At 42.9% G+C, this 18,514-nt stretch overlaps 1 protein-coding gene across 1 annotated transcript in view; it reads right to left on the bottom strand.

Annotated features, from left to right (window-relative positions):
- LOC125463128 (dynein axonemal heavy chain 3-like) overlaps nt 1-18,514 on the bottom strand; it is a 556,635-nt gene that overhangs the window by 311,508 nt on the left and 226,613 nt on the right. The window contains 2 exon segments of the mRNA XM_059654753.1: nt 15,205-15,433; nt 15,555-15,713. Coding sequence (XP_059510736.1) covers nt 15,205-15,433; nt 15,555-15,713 — 388 coding nt within the window.

Genomic DNA, 18,514 nt, shown 5'->3' with positions numbered 1-18,514 from the left:
AAAGACTTTCATTTATGTAGCACTTTTCATGACCACCACATGTCTTAAAGCACTTTGCAGTCAGAAGTAAAGGAAAACCCAAAGAACTCCAGATGCTGGAAATCAGAAACAAAAACAGAAATTGCTGGAAAAGCTCAGCAGGTCTGGCAGCATCTGTGGAGAGAAAGTGTTATTGTTTTGGGTCCAGTGACCCTTCTTCAGAGCAGAAGAAAGGTTCTGAGGAAGGGGCACTGGACCTGAAACATTAGCTCAGCTTTTTCTTCACAGATGCTGCCAGACTTGCTGAATTTTTCCAGCAATTTCTGTTTTCGTCACAGTCAGAAGTACTTTTTACAGTGTAGTCACAGTTGTGATACAGGAAACACACCGATCAATTTGCAGACAGCAAGAATCTACAACCGCAATGACTTAATTGCTAGATAATTTGTCTTTGCGATGTCGATTGAGGATAAATATTAATTTGACATCAGGTATAACTCTATGTTAAGTCCTAAAGAAGATTTAACCTCAATGAGACACAGACAGGATTCTTGGAAAGTCTCATCTAAGAGACAGGACCTCTGGTAGACTGGAGTGGCACCTTTGATGAATTGTGGTGATTAAACTAATTGTTGTTTCACCAGTATAGTAGAATGGCCTTGGGAAAGGGATCACAACATTGACACAAGCCTAGTTGTCAAATTAGAGAAATATTGCCTCATACAGATGATATACAGATTCTCTGTTATTGAATCATTCAGTGGCTATGTGTGTCACCAATTAGGCAGCATTTAATACTCAACTGTAATTGCTCTTGAGAAGGCATAACTGAGCTCCCCTTGAACCATTGCAGTCCATTTGGTTTGGGAAGATTCACGATGCAGGTGTTTCCAGGATTTTGACAACAGAGGAACGATGATTTATTTCCAAATCAGGATAGTGAGTGATTTGGAGGGGAACTTGCAGGTGGGTGTTTCCATGTATCTGCTGCCCTTGTCCTTCCACATGGAAATGGTCATGGGTTTTTAAGCATTCTTTGGAAGGTGTTCTGGTAAGTTTTTACAGTGCATCTAGTTTATAATACACATTAGAGCCGCTGTGCTTTGGTACTGGAGGAAGTGAATGTTAAAAGTGGGTAGATGTGGTGCCAATCAAACCAGCTGTTTGGATATTGTAATCTTCTTGAGTGTTGTTGGAGCTGCACCCATCCAGGCAAGTGGCGAGTATTTCACCACACTCCTGAGCTGTGGCTTGTAGGTGGTGGACAGGCTTTGGAGAGTCAGGAGGTGACCTTCTTGCTACAGGATTCCTAGCCTCTGACCTGCTCTTGTGGCCACTGTGTTGATATGGCTAAAATAAAACAAACAACTGACGATGCTGATCAGGGATAGCGTAGGGAACTTGTGCATGGAGTCTGAGCAGATAGGGGAAGCCCTAAATGAGTTTTTTGCTTCAGTTTTCACTAAGGAAAGGGACCTTGTTGTGAATGTGAACTTTGAGGAGCAGGGTAACAGGCTTGAACAGATCGAGATTGAGGAAGTTGATGTGCTGGAAAGTTTGGCAAACATTAAGATTGATAAGTTCCCAGGGCCAGACCAGATTTATCCTCGGTTGCTCTGGGAAGCGAGAAAGGAGGTTGCTAAGCCGCTGGCGAAGATCTTTGCTTCCTCACTCTCCATGGGAGTCGTACCGGAAGATTGGAGGGAGGCAAATGTTGTTCTTCTTTTCAAGAAAGGGAATAGGGAAATCCTTGGAAATTATAGACCAGTCAGTCTTACGTCTGTGGTCAGCAACGATTTGGAAAGAATTCTGAGGGATAGGATTTATGACTATTTGGAAAAGCATAGCGTGATTAAAGGGAGGCAGCATGGCTTTGTGAGGGGCAGGTCATGCCTCACAAATCTTATTGAGTTCTTTCAGGAGGTCACGAGACAGGTTGACGAGGGTCGAGCAGTGGAAGTGGTGTACATGGACTTCAGCAAGGCATTTGATAAGGTTCCCCACGGCAGGCTCATTCATAAAGTCAGGAGGTATGGGATACAGGGTAATTTGGCTGTCTGGATTCAGAATTGGTTGGCTGACAGAAGGCAGAGAGTGGTTGTAGATGGTAAGTATTCTGCCTGGAGGTCAGTGCTGAGTGGTGTCCCGCAGGGCTCTGTTCTTGGGCCTCTGCTCTTTGCAGTTTTTATAAATGACTTGGATGAAGAGATTGAGGGGTGGGTTAGTATGTTTGCTGATGACACAAAGGTTGGAGGTGCTGTTGATAGTATCGAGGGCTATTGCAGGCTTCAGTGAGACATTGACAGTATGCAGGGCTGGGCTGAGAAATGGCAGATGGAGTTCAACCTGGATAAATGCGAAGTGATACATTTTGGAAGGTCGAACTTAAAATGCTGAACATAGGATTAAAGGCAAGATTCTCGGCAGCGTGAAGGAACAGTGGGATCTTGGTGTTCAAGTGCATAGCTCCCTCAAAGTTCCCACCCAAGTGGATAAGGTTGTTAAGAAAGCATATGGTGTTTTGGCTTTCATTAACAGGGGGATCGAGTTTAAGAGCCGCGACATTTTGCTGCAGCTCTACAAAACCCTGGTGAGACCACACTTGGAATATTGTGTCCAGTTCTGGTCACCCCATTATAGGAAAGATGTGGAGGCTTTGGAGAGGGTGCAAAGGAGTTTTACCAGGATGCTGACTGGATTGGAGGGCTTGTCTTACGAGGAGACGTTGACTGAGCTCGTAATTTTCTCTCTGGAGAGAAGGAGGAAGAGAGGTGACCTGATGGAGGTGTACAAGGTAATGAGAGGCATGGATAGAGTCGATAGCCAGAGACTTTTCCCCAGGGCAGGATTGACTGCCACAAGAGGTCATAGTTTTAAGGTGTTAGGAGGAAGATATAGAGATGTCAGAGGGAAGTTCTTCACCCAGACAGTTGTGAGCGCATAGAATACTTTGCCAGTGTTAGTCGTGGAAGCAGAGTCATTAGTGACATTTAAGCGACTGCTGGACATGCACGTACACAGCAGTAAATTGAGGGGAATGTAGGTTAGGTTATTTTATTTTTGGATTAGGATTATTCCATGGCACAACATCGTGGGCCAAAGGGCCTGTACTGTGCTGCACTTTTCTATGTTCTATGTTCTATTTGAAACAGAAATTGCTGGAGAAACTCAGTAGGTCTGGCAACATCTGTAGAGAGAAAGGAGACTTAACATTTTGAGTCCTGTTCTGAAGAAGGGTCACCTGACTTGAAAGGTGAAATCTGCTTTCTCTCCACACAGGCTGTCAGACCCCCTTAGTTTCTCCAGAAATGTCTGTATTTACATGGCTAGTCCAGTCTGGTTTCTGGTCAATGTAACCCCCAGGATGTTGTGGTGGAAGAATCAGTGCTGGGAATGCACCCAACTCCAGATGATAACACAGTGTGGAGCTGGATGAACACAGCAGGCCAAGCAGCATCAGAGGAGCAGGAAAGTTGGCGTTTCGGGTCGGGGCCTTTCTTCAGAAATCCAGATGCACCAGTCTCAGATTACTTGTATTTACTAACTCTTTACTCAAATTCAGTTTTGCCTCTTCAGTATCTTACTTACTGAATTAATAACTTCCTGATGGCCCCTGTTAAATACCTCCCATGGATTCTTTTTACTTTCCTTTTCACCTTATGTTGTTTCTTCAGCTCTTCCTGCCTGCTGGATTTATATCGCTTCTTGCACATGTCCCAAGCTTGGCTTGGATTTGCAGATCCAAAAGTGTTCTCATCACTGAATCCTCAGTTACTGATCCTCATTCTTTCAGTTATTTTCATTAGGCCTAAAATATTTTCCACAAGCCCAGTGTATTTGCACTTATTACCTCCTTGCTAGTATCTAATTGTTTCCTTTACGCAATCAGCTTGAACGAATTTGATCAGAATAAAAGTCAATCTAATGAGACTATAATTCTCAGGAAAATGTACAAATTTAACAACAAAGAAACAGGCAACAGAAACCCAACAAGACCATATTGGTATTTTCTCATGCATGTTAATTGTTTAAATTATGCTTCTTTCTCCCGTTCCCCCAACCCTGTTCTTCCACCCGACTGATCTCATCCTCAATGCTGACATTTTGCCATATCCACGAGCCCTGAAAGTGATTTCTACAGCATCATGGGGCGCTGTGAAGGAATATCCTCTGGTCTTTGTTTGAAATCCTTTATATTTGACCTACTGCTTTCTGTTGTGCTACACTGATACAGTGTGAAAGGCTTTATTTGGGCAATATGGTATCAGTGGCTATGCATCTGCACAAGGATTCTCAAATGGTTTTGACAAACTTGAAACCTTTGTACTTTACCCCCTTACTATATTATAATTTTTATTGTTTTTATTTATTATAATAGAGCCTAGAAAATGCATGTGAAGGGATTGAAGGTATGGTTGCCAAATTTGCTGGTGACTAAAACATAGGTAGGAAAGTTTTTCTGAAGAGGGCATTGGAAGACTACTGCAAGTTACACACAGGGAAAGTGATCAAAGTTTTTGAGAAGATTTTAGGTTAAGTGAATAGGCATCAGCTGGAAAATGGAGTATAGTGGTGGAAATTAAGCAATAGACCATTTTGGCTGGAAGATTATAAACAAGACATTTAATGTAATCGATAAGAGATTGCAGAGCTGAGATGCAGAGAGATATGGGTGTCTTCGTGCACGGATCACAGAAGGTTAGTGAGCAGGTGCAGCCAAGCAATGAGAACTACTGCGTGCAGTAGTCAACTTATTTAAGGAAGATATGGTTGCCATTGAGGGAGCACAATGAATGTTCACCAGATTAATACCTGGGATGGCACAATTATTTTATAAGGAGAGATTTAAGGAAACTGGGTCTAGAGTTTCTAGGAATACAAAGATGACAAGTGAATTACAACATTCTTATGATTCTGGAAGGGCTGTTAGAACTGAACTGGATTAACTTTGGCTGGTAGCTCTACGTCCAGGTGATATTAGCACAGGTTGTTTAAAATGGAGCTGAGGGCAAAACAAAGATACATTCCTACACTCAAGTAGCTCTGACATCAAATGATCAATCAGCCCCAGTTTCAGTACTTTGAGTAAGATAATTAAACAAATATTGTAACTGGTTATATCATAATGCCTGTGTTAATGGCAATTCCATCACAATTTAGGTCCCAGTAATCCAAAAGTGAAGGTGGTAATTATTGTTTCAATATTCTATTTGTCTGATAAATTGTTAACGAAACCTTGTAACTAGTATGTAGGCAACAGGAGCAAAATATTCTTCATACTTTACTGTCATAGACATGTCAAATGTTTATGAAACTGCCTCCAAACAGAATCTGCAACTTGTGGGGACAAGGGAGACACAGTCAGGAACATCATCTTCATAATGAGTCTCCACCATTGACCATATCCCCTTTCAACCCCTTATTTTGATTTTAAAAGGATAGAAATTCTCAGTTTGTGGATATTCTCAGGAAGGCCTGAGTTTATTGTCCCTTTCCAATCGAGAAAGTGATGGGAGTTTCCTTCTTGAATGCCATTATTGACTTATTTGCCAACGGCACAGAAGTCATGGCGGGGTGGGGGGAGTGAGATTGTCCTAATGGGCACAGGGGACCTTCTAAAGACCTACACCTCTGTCCGCTGTTTGTCTTCCTTCCACTCTGCTCTCAGGTTGAATGATTACTGCAGAAGGTGAAATGAGGCCCTCGAGAGGCAGTTAATAGCCAACGTTGTGTTCCTAAAAGGCTGTAAGATACCCGCAATATGGGGAAATCAGGTCTGGGATATGCTAGTTACCTGCTTGATGTATATACAAGGTGGAGAAGTGGGAAGATTGCAGAATACTTTCCCAGTCAGCCCAGGGGCCCACTGGATCTGTCACCCACTTGTGGACTGGCACTCATTCATTGCTCTTAGATCAGGACCTTCCAGCAACAGCCTGGGGATGACCATCAACCAGAAACTGAACTGGATTCACTACATAAATATTGTGGCTACAAGAGCATTTCAGAGGTTAGTAACTCACCTGACTCACCACCATCTACACTGTACAAGTTTGGATTGTTATAGAATACCTGGATGCGTGCAGCTCCAACAATAGTCAAGAAGCTTAACACCACCCAGGGCAAAGCAGCCCAAATTGACTCTTTGTGGATGTAGTGTCCTTGACTTCTTCATCACCAATGCTCAGTAGCTGCAGTGTGTACCAACTTCAAGATGCACTGCAGGAGTTCACCACAACGATCCTCAGACAGCACCTTCTAAACCCACAACCACTTCCGTCTAGGACAAGAACTGCCGATACATAGGAACACCCCCATGTGCAAATTCCCCTCCATCACTATCCTATGCCGGGAATATATCACCATTCCTTTCACTGTTGCTGGGTCAAGATCCTGTAATTCCTGCTCTAACAATACTGTGGGCCCACCTACAGCATATGGACTGCAGCAGTTCAAGGCAGCAGCTCACTAACACTTTCTCAAGGGCAACTAGGGTTGGCATGAATGAATAGAAAGAGCCTTGCAACGCAGGCTAGCAGCTTCATTTCTAGGAAAAGCAATTATCACAGGCGTATTTCTGAATCTCACTGGTTTTGGGTATGCCATACATTTTCTTTGAAAGCATGGAATTAATTATTACCCCACAAGGGCAATGCAAAGTCACCTGTCCCAAATGATCCTGTATGCACACCGTATTTTAAGTGTGCTGACTTGAGATAGTTATTGCTACCCTGAGCCTCAGTTGTTTATGGTAAGTGAGACAAGTCACAAATTTCTTCATTGTACCCAACTGAAGTGATCATTCATTGCTGTTCATTGTTCTGTCAACATGGATTTCAGTGATTTTTTACACCGTGTCTAGTGGGACAAATATTTCATTCATGATAAGACGTTAAATATTTGATGAATATTCTTTGCCAAACGACCAATTGCCATAAACCAAAGTAAGCAGAGAGGAGAAATCAGTTTACAGGGAGTTGTATTTGAATAAATTTCAATGCTGAAGAAAAACAAATGCATGACCAAAGCAAAACCCTGTTGCCCCTCCCTTAGTGCGTACTAGGGCTGCTGTAATTGACCGAATGCTGTCAACTTAAAGTCAGCTACACCTGTATCTCACAACCAGTGGTAGAATTAACACGTTTTCAGATAGTTAGTGAGGCAGAACTTTATTGCTAGAAATCATTTAGCTGTAAGACTTAGCAACAGGTGCTGATTCACATACATGTGTGCGCTGTGGACTTGCTCTAATGATGGTTGAATCAAACACCTTCACAGCCAAGAAGAATGTATTAATGTATTTTTGAAGTGAAATATACACACTTCTTAAAGCAGGATTCTAACTTCGGTATCAAAGGAAATCAAACTTGTTAAACAGCTCTAACCAAGGCAAGAGAAGCACCAAAACGGTGAAGTGCTTTAAAGAATAAATAATAATCAATTGGAAAGCAAATGCTTCTGGAAAAGTGTGGACCACAGATTGCTAGATCAGACTTGTTCAATAATTTGCTCTCCTCTATTGATCTGAAACGGCAAGGCTATTGTCGATGCTCATTTATTACCGACAAGCAAGAAGCAAATGATTTAAACTATTGCTGATTGAGTGAGGTGAAGGGGAACCTGTTCATACATACAGCATACGTTGGAATGTTCCAGGATGCTCCCCCGAGGTTTGCCACTGAGCAGTTCATGGCTTTCATCCCTACGTGCCACTGTATCACAATCACATAGGAATAAAAAGCCATAAAGCACGGCAGTGAATCTATCTTCATTACTGCCGACACAGTTTTCTTTACATGGTCTCATTTCTTCTTCAAAATGAAAGGGTTATTTCACGCTACATTTCAAAACCATATTTGCAAACTGCATGTAACAACATTACTGCTGCCAAAACGCTGCTTTAGAAAAACACTTCCTAATGAAGCCATATGATTTCCACAACTTCTTGCTGCCATTACAAACCCAGTGTGGTCAGCCCTGGTAATGCAGACCCCCCAGTGTGGTCAGCCCTGGTATTACAGACCCCCAGTGTGGTCAGCCCTGGTATTACAGACCCAGTGTGGTCAGCCCTGGTATTATAGACCCCCAGTGTGGTTAGCTCTGGTATTACAGACCCCCAGTGTGGTCAGCCCTGGTATTACAGACCCAGTGTAATACAGACTTGGCCATCAGCTGGATAATACTTGTGTGTAACATTGGATGGGATTCGATTAACAGCCTTAACAAGTGTTTGTTCCTAATCTCACCACGGTCAACTGAGGAGCAAATCTCAGTAAATGAATTATAGTCAGACTGTAACAAGAATTGTTGGAGAAAATCCAAGAGAACCAACAATTTAAAAATGCTGCTTTATACAAAGGGGAGAAACACCAAAAGTCCGATAAGTACGATATAACATATGTATAAAGTCCTGTGGAAAGGTCACTGGACCCGAAACGTTAACTGTGATTTTTTTTCTTCACAGATGCTACCAGACCAGCTGAGCTTTTCCGGCAACTTCTGTTTTTGTTCCTGACTTACAGAATCCACAGTTCTTTCAGTTTTAATTTACGATACTAGAGATATTAAGTCCTATTGAGCGTTCAGTTTAGAAACTTACCTTGGGCCCAAGACAGTTAAAGGCGCAATGTCAATGGTGGGGGAATATACAAGGATTAATGTAGAGGAAGAAAGAGTTCTGTGATTTGTTCCACTAATTCAGCAACTCGTTCTGAGCACTGATTAATAATTCAACAACCCAAATTCTATTTGCAGTTACTCAGATAGTTATTTCGTTCTATGCTTTGAAGGTCTGGCCAGTTAGAGATGGGGTATTAAATTTAAACATTAAATTGACCTGCTATCACCCTCATAGATATGCTGAGTGGGCCTACATAATGATGTTAAAATTGAAGCTACAATGTCAGTATGCTGCTTGTTAACATGTGGACTGTCACTCGGCAATGAGAGGAATGTCAAGAGCTGCGGTGTTAGAGAACAGATGATGAGTTGGCCTTTTGTGTGATTGTTTCAAGGTGTTAAAATGCTGGGGGAGCTGTGTGACATTCAGCGGATGACTCGCAGTTTAAGCTTGTCACCACCTCCCTCAACTGTGCAGTCAGACAGCTTGTCTAACCTTTAGTCCCAGAGGAGTAGATCCTTTCTCCAAATAAACTTTAGGAAAGCCAAGACCTTAGTCTCCACAACTACCTATGCTCTGGCCACTGACTTCAATCCATATCTCTTTCTGAAGCAGAATCAGATGCTTTAAAATTCATATCTCTTTGAGCCTGAGCTTCTAACCTTATATCCCGTCTATCATCTTCTACCACCTCTTCACAGTTGCACTTGACCTGGAGAAATAGGAGCAGGAGTAACCCATTAGGCTTCTGAAGCCTGCACTGCCATTCCAATAATCATGGGTGATTATCTCTCTACTTCACTAAACTGTTGTCAACTTCACTTCATTCCTCAAAAGCCCAATGTCTACCATGGTCAGCACTAAGTATAACCAGTGATGGGGCACCCACAGCTGTCTGCGGTAAAAAATTCCAAATATTCACAACCCTTCAGTCCCAAACAATCAGAGCTATCCAGAGTCTCCTAGATTCCCTAGACAGGGGAATACAACCCCTCAGTCAATCCTGTCAAACGTCTTTAGAATCTTGACTGTTTCAATGAGATCACCTCATATTCTCCTAAGCTCCAGAGAGGACAGGCACAATTTATTGAGCCTGTCATAGGGCAGACCCCTAGTTGTGGGGACCAATCTAATGCCATGTGCTACACTACCTCCAGTGCAAGTGGTATCTTCCTTAAATATGGAGAGCACAGAGTATTGCAGGTTTGGTCTCCCCAGTGGTACCAAGATCTCTCTCTTCCTGTATTCCAACCCCCTTGAAATAAAATCCTATCTGCCATTTCACTCTCTAATTGCTTGTTGCTTCTGCATACAAACTTCTTGTATTCCGTGCACTAGTGCACTCTCTGAATATCAACATTTTGAAATTTTCATGGCTTTTAAAGAAATTCTCTGTTTCTATTCTTACCAAGAGGTGAATAGCCTCACTCCCTTTGCTGAGCTCCACTCTAAACAATGATTTCCCAGCCAGCCCCCATCTCCTACTCTCAAACTTGAGTTTAGCGAAAATTCTGCTGCTCAAATCCTGTTCTTTTAACACCCACACTGATTTCTGATCTACACTGACTCTCAAACAAGTATTTTTTAAATGTCTTATCCACTTTTTCAAATCTCTCCACTCCTCCATCCCATCTCTCTCTCACACCCACACAAACACACACGTGCACACACGCACACAAACACACACACGCACACATGCACAAATGCACACACACAACCTTCCAACAAAACACATAGAACATAAAACAGTACAGCACAGTACAGGCTCTTCGGCCCACGATGTTGTGCCCGCCTATTATCCTACTAAGATCAAACTATCTTGCACACCCTAAATTTTACTATCAACCATGTGCCTATCCAAGAGTTGCTTAGAAGTGTCTAAAGTATCTCACTCCACTACCACGGCTGGCAGTGCATTCCACATTCCCACCACTCTCTGCGCAAAGAACTGACCTCTGACATCTCCCCTATACCTTCCTCCAATCACCTTAAAATAGTCATTTCCACCCTGGGAAAAAGTCTCTGACTATCCACTCTATCCATGCCTCTCATCATTTTGTACACCTTTAACAAGTCACCTCTCATCCTTCTTCGAGAAAAGCCCTAGCTCCCTCAACCTTTCCTTATAAGACCTGTCCTCCAGTCCAGGCAGCATCCTAGTAAATCTCCTCTGCACCCTTTCGAAAGCTTCCAAATCCTTCCTATAATGAGGTGACCAGAACTGAACACAATATTCCAAGTGTGGTCTAACCAGGGTTTTATAGAGCTGCAGCATAACCTCAGGGCTCTTAAACTCAATTCCCTGCCATTGAAAGCCAACACACCATACACCTTCTTTACAACCCTATTAACTTGGGTAGCAACTTTGAGGGATCTATGGACATGGACCCCAAGATCTCTCTGTTCCTCCACATTGACCAGAATCCTGCCACTAACCCCGTATTCTGCATTCAAATTTGACCTTCCAAAATGAATCACTTCACACTTTTCTGGGTTGAATTCCATCTGCCACTTCTTTGCCCTGATTTGCCTTTCCAAAACGCAAAACCTCACAGTTATCCAAATTAAACTTTATCTGCCACTCCTCAGCCCATTGGCCCTTTGAAAGGTCAATTGAAGGTGTGTTGGAGACATTCCTCCTCCCAGATTCACCGGTGGACATAGGTCAGACAGCAGGGACGGAGGGAGGAATTTACAAAGGGTGAGGGAATCACCTTCGTGGGCAGCCCTGTGTGTCCCAGCAGCACATAAGAATGATTCCAACTTTACTTGAACATCCTGATGTTCTAAGTTCATTGAGAACCATTCTGGAAATATTGCCCGCACCTCGAGTACAGAATGCACGTTTGGGCTCCCCATCTAACTGAGGCTATACTTGCAATAGAGGGAGTGCAGTGAAGGTTCACCAGGCTGATACTGAGGGTGGTGGGACTGTCCTATCAGGAGAGGTTGATTTCACTGGACCTGTATTCACTAGAATTTGAAGGATGAGAGGGATCTGATGGAAATGTATAGCATTCTATCGTGGCTGGACAGACCAGATTCAGGGAGGAGGTTTCCCCTCGGTGGGGAGTCTAGAACTGGGAACATAGTTTCAGGATATGGGGTAGACCATTTAGGAATGAGTTGAGGAAAGATTTCTTTATTCAAAGGGCAGGAGGCATCACTGCTGATATTTAAGCGAGATAAATGTTTAGGTTTTATAAGGACCTATGAACGTGAGGTGAAAGTGGCGATGAGGCAGAGGATCAGCCATGATCATACTGAATGCCAAGGCAGGCTCAAAGGGCTGAATGATTGGTCCTAGTTTCTAGGCTTTTCCTGATAGTACGGTGACCAGATTTGTACATAGTATTCCATCTGCGGCCTAACCAATGCTTTGCAAAGTTGCAACAAGATTTCCTTGCTCCTATATTCTACAGCCAGATTGATGAAAGCAAACATCTCACATGCCTTCTTCACCACCCTGTCTACATGTGCTGAAGGGTCCCTTATCCCTCAATACTTCCCAGGGACCTACCATCCATTGTACAAATCCTTCCCTTATTAGACCTTCCAAAATGTATCACTTTGCACTTATTGGGATTAAATTCCATCTGCCATTGCTCCGGCCAATTTAGCGACTGATCAATATCAGACTGTAGCCTGAGGCTATCCTCCTCTGTAACATTATCGCCAATTTTCGCAGCATCTGCAAACTTACTCATCATACCTTCTATACTCACATCCAATCATGAACGTACATAACAAACAGTAAGGGCCCCAGTTTCAATCCCTGTAGTACACTGCTAGTCAGACTTCCAATCACAAAAACAAACACCCACCTCACCCTCTGCCTCCTACATGTGAGCCAATTTTTGGTTCAGTTTACCAACTTACCTTGGATCCTAAAGGCTGTTACCTTTTGGACCAGCCTTCAATGTAGGACCTTGTCAAAGGCCTTACTGAAGTCCATGTAAATCACATCATCTGCATTACTCTCATCAGTACAAATAGTCACCTTGTCAAAAAGCTCAATTAAATTAGTCATAATTCAATCTCCCTCCAACAAATGTGTGCGTGACTATCCCCGATCAATCCCTGTCTTTCCAAGTATCGAGTAATTCTGTCCCTCAGAATTTTTTCCAATAATTTCCCTACCACTGATGGGTCCCAGCAATCTCCTCCCTCGCATCCCATAGCAGACTGGGATACATCTCATTGGGTCCTGGGGAATTATGCAACCTTATGCCTGCTAAAACATCTACTATCTACTCCTTATTAATCGTCACATGCTGTAATAACCTCACCTTCTCAACTGAAGTGCCCAGCTACAATGTCTCTTTCTCTTTCTGAATACAGATGAGAAATATTCATTCATTTAAGACCTCACCTATGTCCTCTGGCTCCATGCACAGATTGCCCTTACGGTCTCTAACAGGCCCCAGTCTTTTACTCTTAATATAATTACAAAATACCTTGGGTTTTCCTTGATCCTATCTTTTGCGGTCCTTCCTTACCCTCCCAATTTCTGAGCACCTTCCCTATACTCGCCTGAGTCTCCCCTGTTTTTAATGCTCTGTACCTGACGAATGCTTCCTTCTTTTTCTCTGTCAACCTCTCCGTATCCCTTGACATCCAGGGTTCCCTGGACTTGCTGCCCTTGTCCTTCACTCTGAGAAGAACACACTGGTCCTGAATTCTCACTATGCTACTTTTAAAAGACTGTCACATTCCGCATAAAGAGTTACTTGCAAGTAGCTGTTCCTAGTCAATTTAAACAAAAATGAAAGAACTGTGGATGCTGTAAATCAAGGGTTTTTGAACTTCGGAACTTAGTGAGCAAGGGTCACTGGATCTGAAACATTAACTCTGTTTTCTCCTCCACTGATGCTGACAGACCTGCTGAGCTTTCCCAGCAACTTCTGTTTTTTCTCCCAGTCTATGGCTGCCAAATCCTGTTTAATGCCATTGAAATTGGACTCGCCCCAATTAAGGCACTTAACATCTGCGCTATCCTTATCCTTTTCCATAATGAGATTGAAACTTACTGAGTTATGGCCACTAACCCACAAATCTTTGCTCACTAACAGATCAGCCATCTGGCTGGCTTTATTTCCTAGAACTGGGTCTAGCACCAGTCCATCTCTAGTAGGATATCCACATACTGACATAAAATATTCCACCCTGTCTAATCATTTCATACTAAAGCAATCACAGATAATGTTTGCAAAGTTGAAATCCCCTAAAACTGTAACATTATTCCTCTCAGACCTCTCTGTAATTTGCCTACCTGTCTGCTCTTTTATCTCCCTCTGACTGTTGTGAAGGCCTGTAGTGTAATCCCAGCAACACAATCAGCCCTTTTTTTTATTTCTAAGCTCTATCCAGATGGCCTCATTTGAAGACCCTTCTAAGACATCCTCCCTCCTTACTGCAGAGATGGCCTCCTTCATCAATAATCCAATGCCCCCACCTCGCTTACATCCCAACCCATCTTTCCTGAAAATTTTATATCCTGGAATGATGAGCTGCCAGTCCTGCCCTTCCTTCAACAGTGTCTCAGAGACTGCAACAATATCAAATTCCCATGTGCTGATCAAATGCTCGGAGTTTATCAGTCTTCGCAGTCAAGCTCACTGCGTTAAATTAGACACAATTTAGCTTTCCAATCTTCCCACGTGCCTTATCCAGCCTATGTCTTCTCTGCCTGCTGGACAGTTCTAGTATTCCTGTACATATCTAGTACATATCTGGCTGAACATTGCTCCTGACTTTACATCTGTTCTGTGTCCCAACCCCCTGCCCAATTAGTTTCTGGCCTAAATGGAGTTGATTCAAACCAGAGTTTTGATTGGAGAGATAATAGGAACTGCAGATGCTGGAGAATCGGAGATAACAAGGTGTAGAGCTGGATCGACACAGCAGGTCAAGGAGCATCGAAGGACCAGAAAAGCTGACGTTTCGGGCCTAGACCCTTCATCAGAAATGTCAGCTTTTCTGCTCCTAAGATGCTGCTTGGCCTGCTGTGTTCATCCAGCTCTATACCTTGTTATCTCAGAGTTTCGATTGGAATCCTCTTAGCCACATAACATTGGCAAGCTCTGCATCAATAATTTAAAATGCACAAGGGGTAACAGGGAACACTAGGTTATTGTGTGTTATACTGGAGGATAGACCCTGACAATCGCAATGAACAAACAAAACCTCAGGAGGTATGTGTCGGTGTTTGGTTAATTGTTTGGTGGGAGACAGGGGATGCAGTAGGACTTTTTGTTATGTGGGATCGTCTAAAGCGAGCGAGAGGGCACAGTTTTAGCATGAGGGGTAGTAGATTTGAAGCCAAGATGAGGAGAAATCACTTGTCTCAAAGAATTGAGAATCTCTGGAAATGACTCCCCCAGATGGATGAGAAACTGAAATAAGTTCAAGGAGGAAACAGACGGATATTTATTGAGTAATGGGTGGGCAGGAAAGTGGAGTTAAGGCCGAGATGAGATCAGCCATGTTGGTATTAAATGGTGGAACAGGCTCGGGCGGCAGAATAGCCTACTCCTGCTCCTAGTTCTTACATTCTTTATTCGGGGTAAGGATTTCTCAAGCAGAGCTAGAAGGAGCCACTTCACCTCATAAAGCCATTTCTCTGCGAGGTCCTTGGCTTTGGCCGGGCTGATGCGAGCAATGAGTTTCACTTGCTCCCCCTCGGCCGACTCAATGTGGGTGATTTCTTTGCCGGTGCTGAAGGTGAGCTGCGCAATCCCTTCGAAACATTTCTTGAGATGAGGCTGCACCCGAAGGGGGTCTTTGGTCTCCGAGAGAATTTCCAACAGCTCGTCGTTAGAGAGGAAGAAAAACCTGCAGAAAAGAAGAAAAACAAGGGGTGGGGGGAGCAAAGCCCCCAAAACCCACTCAGTCAACTCGAATGCGCTGCAAGCTGTTTGACCGCACAAAAGTGTACAAAGGAAAAGTAGTTTACCGAGGGAAAAAAAGTCTTTTCTTTTCTAAGTACTCATTGAGCCCCTTCTGAATGTCATCCAACAGCGACTCTGCTTCTCTCAGCTTATCCAACATCTGTGGTTGGGAGATAACTTGCATAGCATTGGCTCCCTTGACCGCTTCCCTCATTATCAGCCTCCTGGAGAGTCAAAGGGAATAGACAGGATAAAGTGACTGTACCTTTGCACAACAGGCTTTGCAACTTTAATTGAAAATGCATTGCTGCAAAACACCAGCATGAGCTTCAAGCCACCAGGACCGTGTTAATACAACAGCCTTGCCTGTTACAAAAGCACAGCTGTCCTCATTCTCAAATTATAGCTAAACGGAACATGAAAAGCTGCAATTGTTCTCAGTGTGAATCATTTTTATCCCGAGACAGCCAATTGAAAACGGCCCTCAGAAGAACGGGACAGAAGAGGATTTTTTTTTAAAAGTGCAATTTTGTTAATTTGCTCAGAGCAGGTTTTCATTATCAATGCCAATTCTTTCAGCTTGTTCTAAAACAAAAATCCGACTGCCTGCCAAACCACAATTCTGAAGTAATTATCAACTTAAACGCAAAGAAACAGCAGCTAACAGAACGGTTGAGCAGTATATAGCAGGGGTACCATATGCCCGGCTTTGAAAGTGGCATTGTGAATTAGTTGACTCTGCCCGTCTTAAATTCTCTACTGGATGCCATGAGATTGTGAAGGGTGCGATACAAATGCAAGTCTTTTTTTTCCGATGTGGTACATGCAAGTCTCACACTATGAAACCGTTCTAAATAGCTCTCCTGGTCACTAACTAAATGAAAATGAAATGAAAACCATGGGGGATTTGACGGCTGGGACTCCATAATTCTCTGTAAATCAGCACAAAATACATTCGAAACACCTTGCTCTTTCTATCAAAAAAAATGAAAACAGTCACACTTTGATGCTAAAAAAACCTGCCAAGAATACTAAAGCCAAAGGACTGTCTTTCTAAAATACTTAAACATCTTGATAAAAAGACATTCTTAAATTGCATGGTGTTGCATGTTACAAAGATTTGTGCTTCATGCCTGATGTTATTTACTATTTATGAAATTCGTGTGGTTTTCTGACAGTAAATATTTTCTGAAAATATAAAACATGGGGTACAATTCTGAAGGGGGTGCAGAAGCAGAAGGACCTGGGTCTATGAGACTAAACAATTTTGAAGATAGATGGACAGAGCAGTTATTAAAGATTAAAGTTTATTAATTGATGCACGGAATAGAAGAGCAAGGTGGTTACATTCAGTTTCCATCAGTCAGACCCTTCACTGGAGTATTGCATTCTGGGGATTACACTTTGGAGAGAAACTGCAGAAAACATTTAAAAGAATGATCCAAGGGATCAGTCTCTTTAATTAGGTGGTTAGATTTAGGAGGTTGGGACTGTTTTCCCTGGGGAGATGAGGGTCAAGAAGAGATCTGACAGAGATTTTCAAAATCATACGTGACCCAAACAGATCAGATAAGGAGAAACTGTTCCTGCTCAAAATTATTTAAATTCTGAGCAGGGGTTATACGAATTGGGCCTGTTCTCCCTAAAATTTAGAAGGTTAAAGGGTGATCAGATCGAAGTCTTCAACATATTAATAGGAATATTAAGTGGAAAAGATAAACTATTACCATTGATTGTGGATCCTGGAACTAGGGGGCACAGCTTGAGAATTAGGGCCAGACCATTCAGGAGCGATGTTAGGAAGCACTTCTGCACACAAAGAGTGGTGAATGTTTGGAACTTTCTTCCACAAACATGAGTGGATGCTGTGTCCATTGTTAATTTCAAATCTGAGATAAATTTTTGTAGAGCAAAGGTGTTAAGAGATATTAAGGGCAGGTTTCACAGATCAGCCATAGTTTCATTGAATGATGGAACAGGCTCAAGGGGCTGAATGGCCTACTCCTGTCCCTGTGATAGAGACTAGAGACCATAGATTCAAAGTGATTTGCAAATATAATACAACAAAAAATACCTCTGGATTTGGAATGCACTGCCAGGAAATGTAGTCAAGGCAGGTTCAAGCTCGCTGATGACACCACTGTGGTGGGATGGATATCTAACAACAAAGAGTCAGAATACAGAAGGGAGGTAGGGGGCTTAGTGACATGGTGCAACGCTAATCATCTATCTCTTAACGTTGGCAAAACTAAAGAATAGATCGACTTCAGAACAAAAGGAGGAGTACAGGCTCCCACCTACATCAAAGGAACTGAAGTTGAGAGGGTGAACAGCATCAAGTTCCTTGGAGTGACATTAACTGATGACCTGCCCTGGACTTCCCATGAAAATGCAACAGTTAGAAGGGCACAACAGAGGCTTGGGGAAATTTGGAATGTCCTTAAGGTCCCTCACCAGCTTCTGCAGATGCACCATTGAAAGCATACTGCCCGGGTGTGTAACGGCCTAGTACGGCAACTGCTCCGCCCAGGACTGTAAGAAGCTACAGACGGTGGTGAGCACAGCCCAGACCATCACGGAAGCCAACCTTCCATACATGGACTCTATTTACACGGCTCACTGCCGCAGAAAAGCAGCCAACATCATCAAAGACCATCACACCCTGGTAATGATCTCCTACAACCGCTTCTGTCAGGCAGAAGGTACAGAAGCCTGAGGACATGCACGCACAGGTTCAGGAACAGCTTCTTTCTGGTATTATCAGACTGTTGAATGGACTCTCACCCCAAATAACATAACCTGTATGCCTCTAAGACTTTTTGATCTGTACATCCTTTGCTTGCTGTGATCTGCCTGTTTCAGCCGTGAACAAAGCTTTTCATTTTATTTAATCAATGTGACAATAAAATCAATCAGTCAATCAATTGAAGCATTCAACAGGAGCATTGGATGATTGTTCGGATGGAAACAATGTGCAAACCATGATGGGCTGAATGGCCCTTTTCAGCACTGTGACACTTCTGTG

Source organism: Stegostoma tigrinum, chromosome 25 (assembly GCF_030684315.1).
Source record: "Stegostoma tigrinum isolate sSteTig4 chromosome 25, sSteTig4.hap1, whole genome shotgun sequence".
Taxonomy (NCBI): domain Eukaryota; kingdom Metazoa; phylum Chordata; class Chondrichthyes; order Orectolobiformes; family Stegostomatidae; genus Stegostoma; species Stegostoma tigrinum.
The sequence above is the reverse complement of the archived record's forward strand: the minus strand, read 5'-3'. Positions and strand labels throughout refer to the sequence as shown.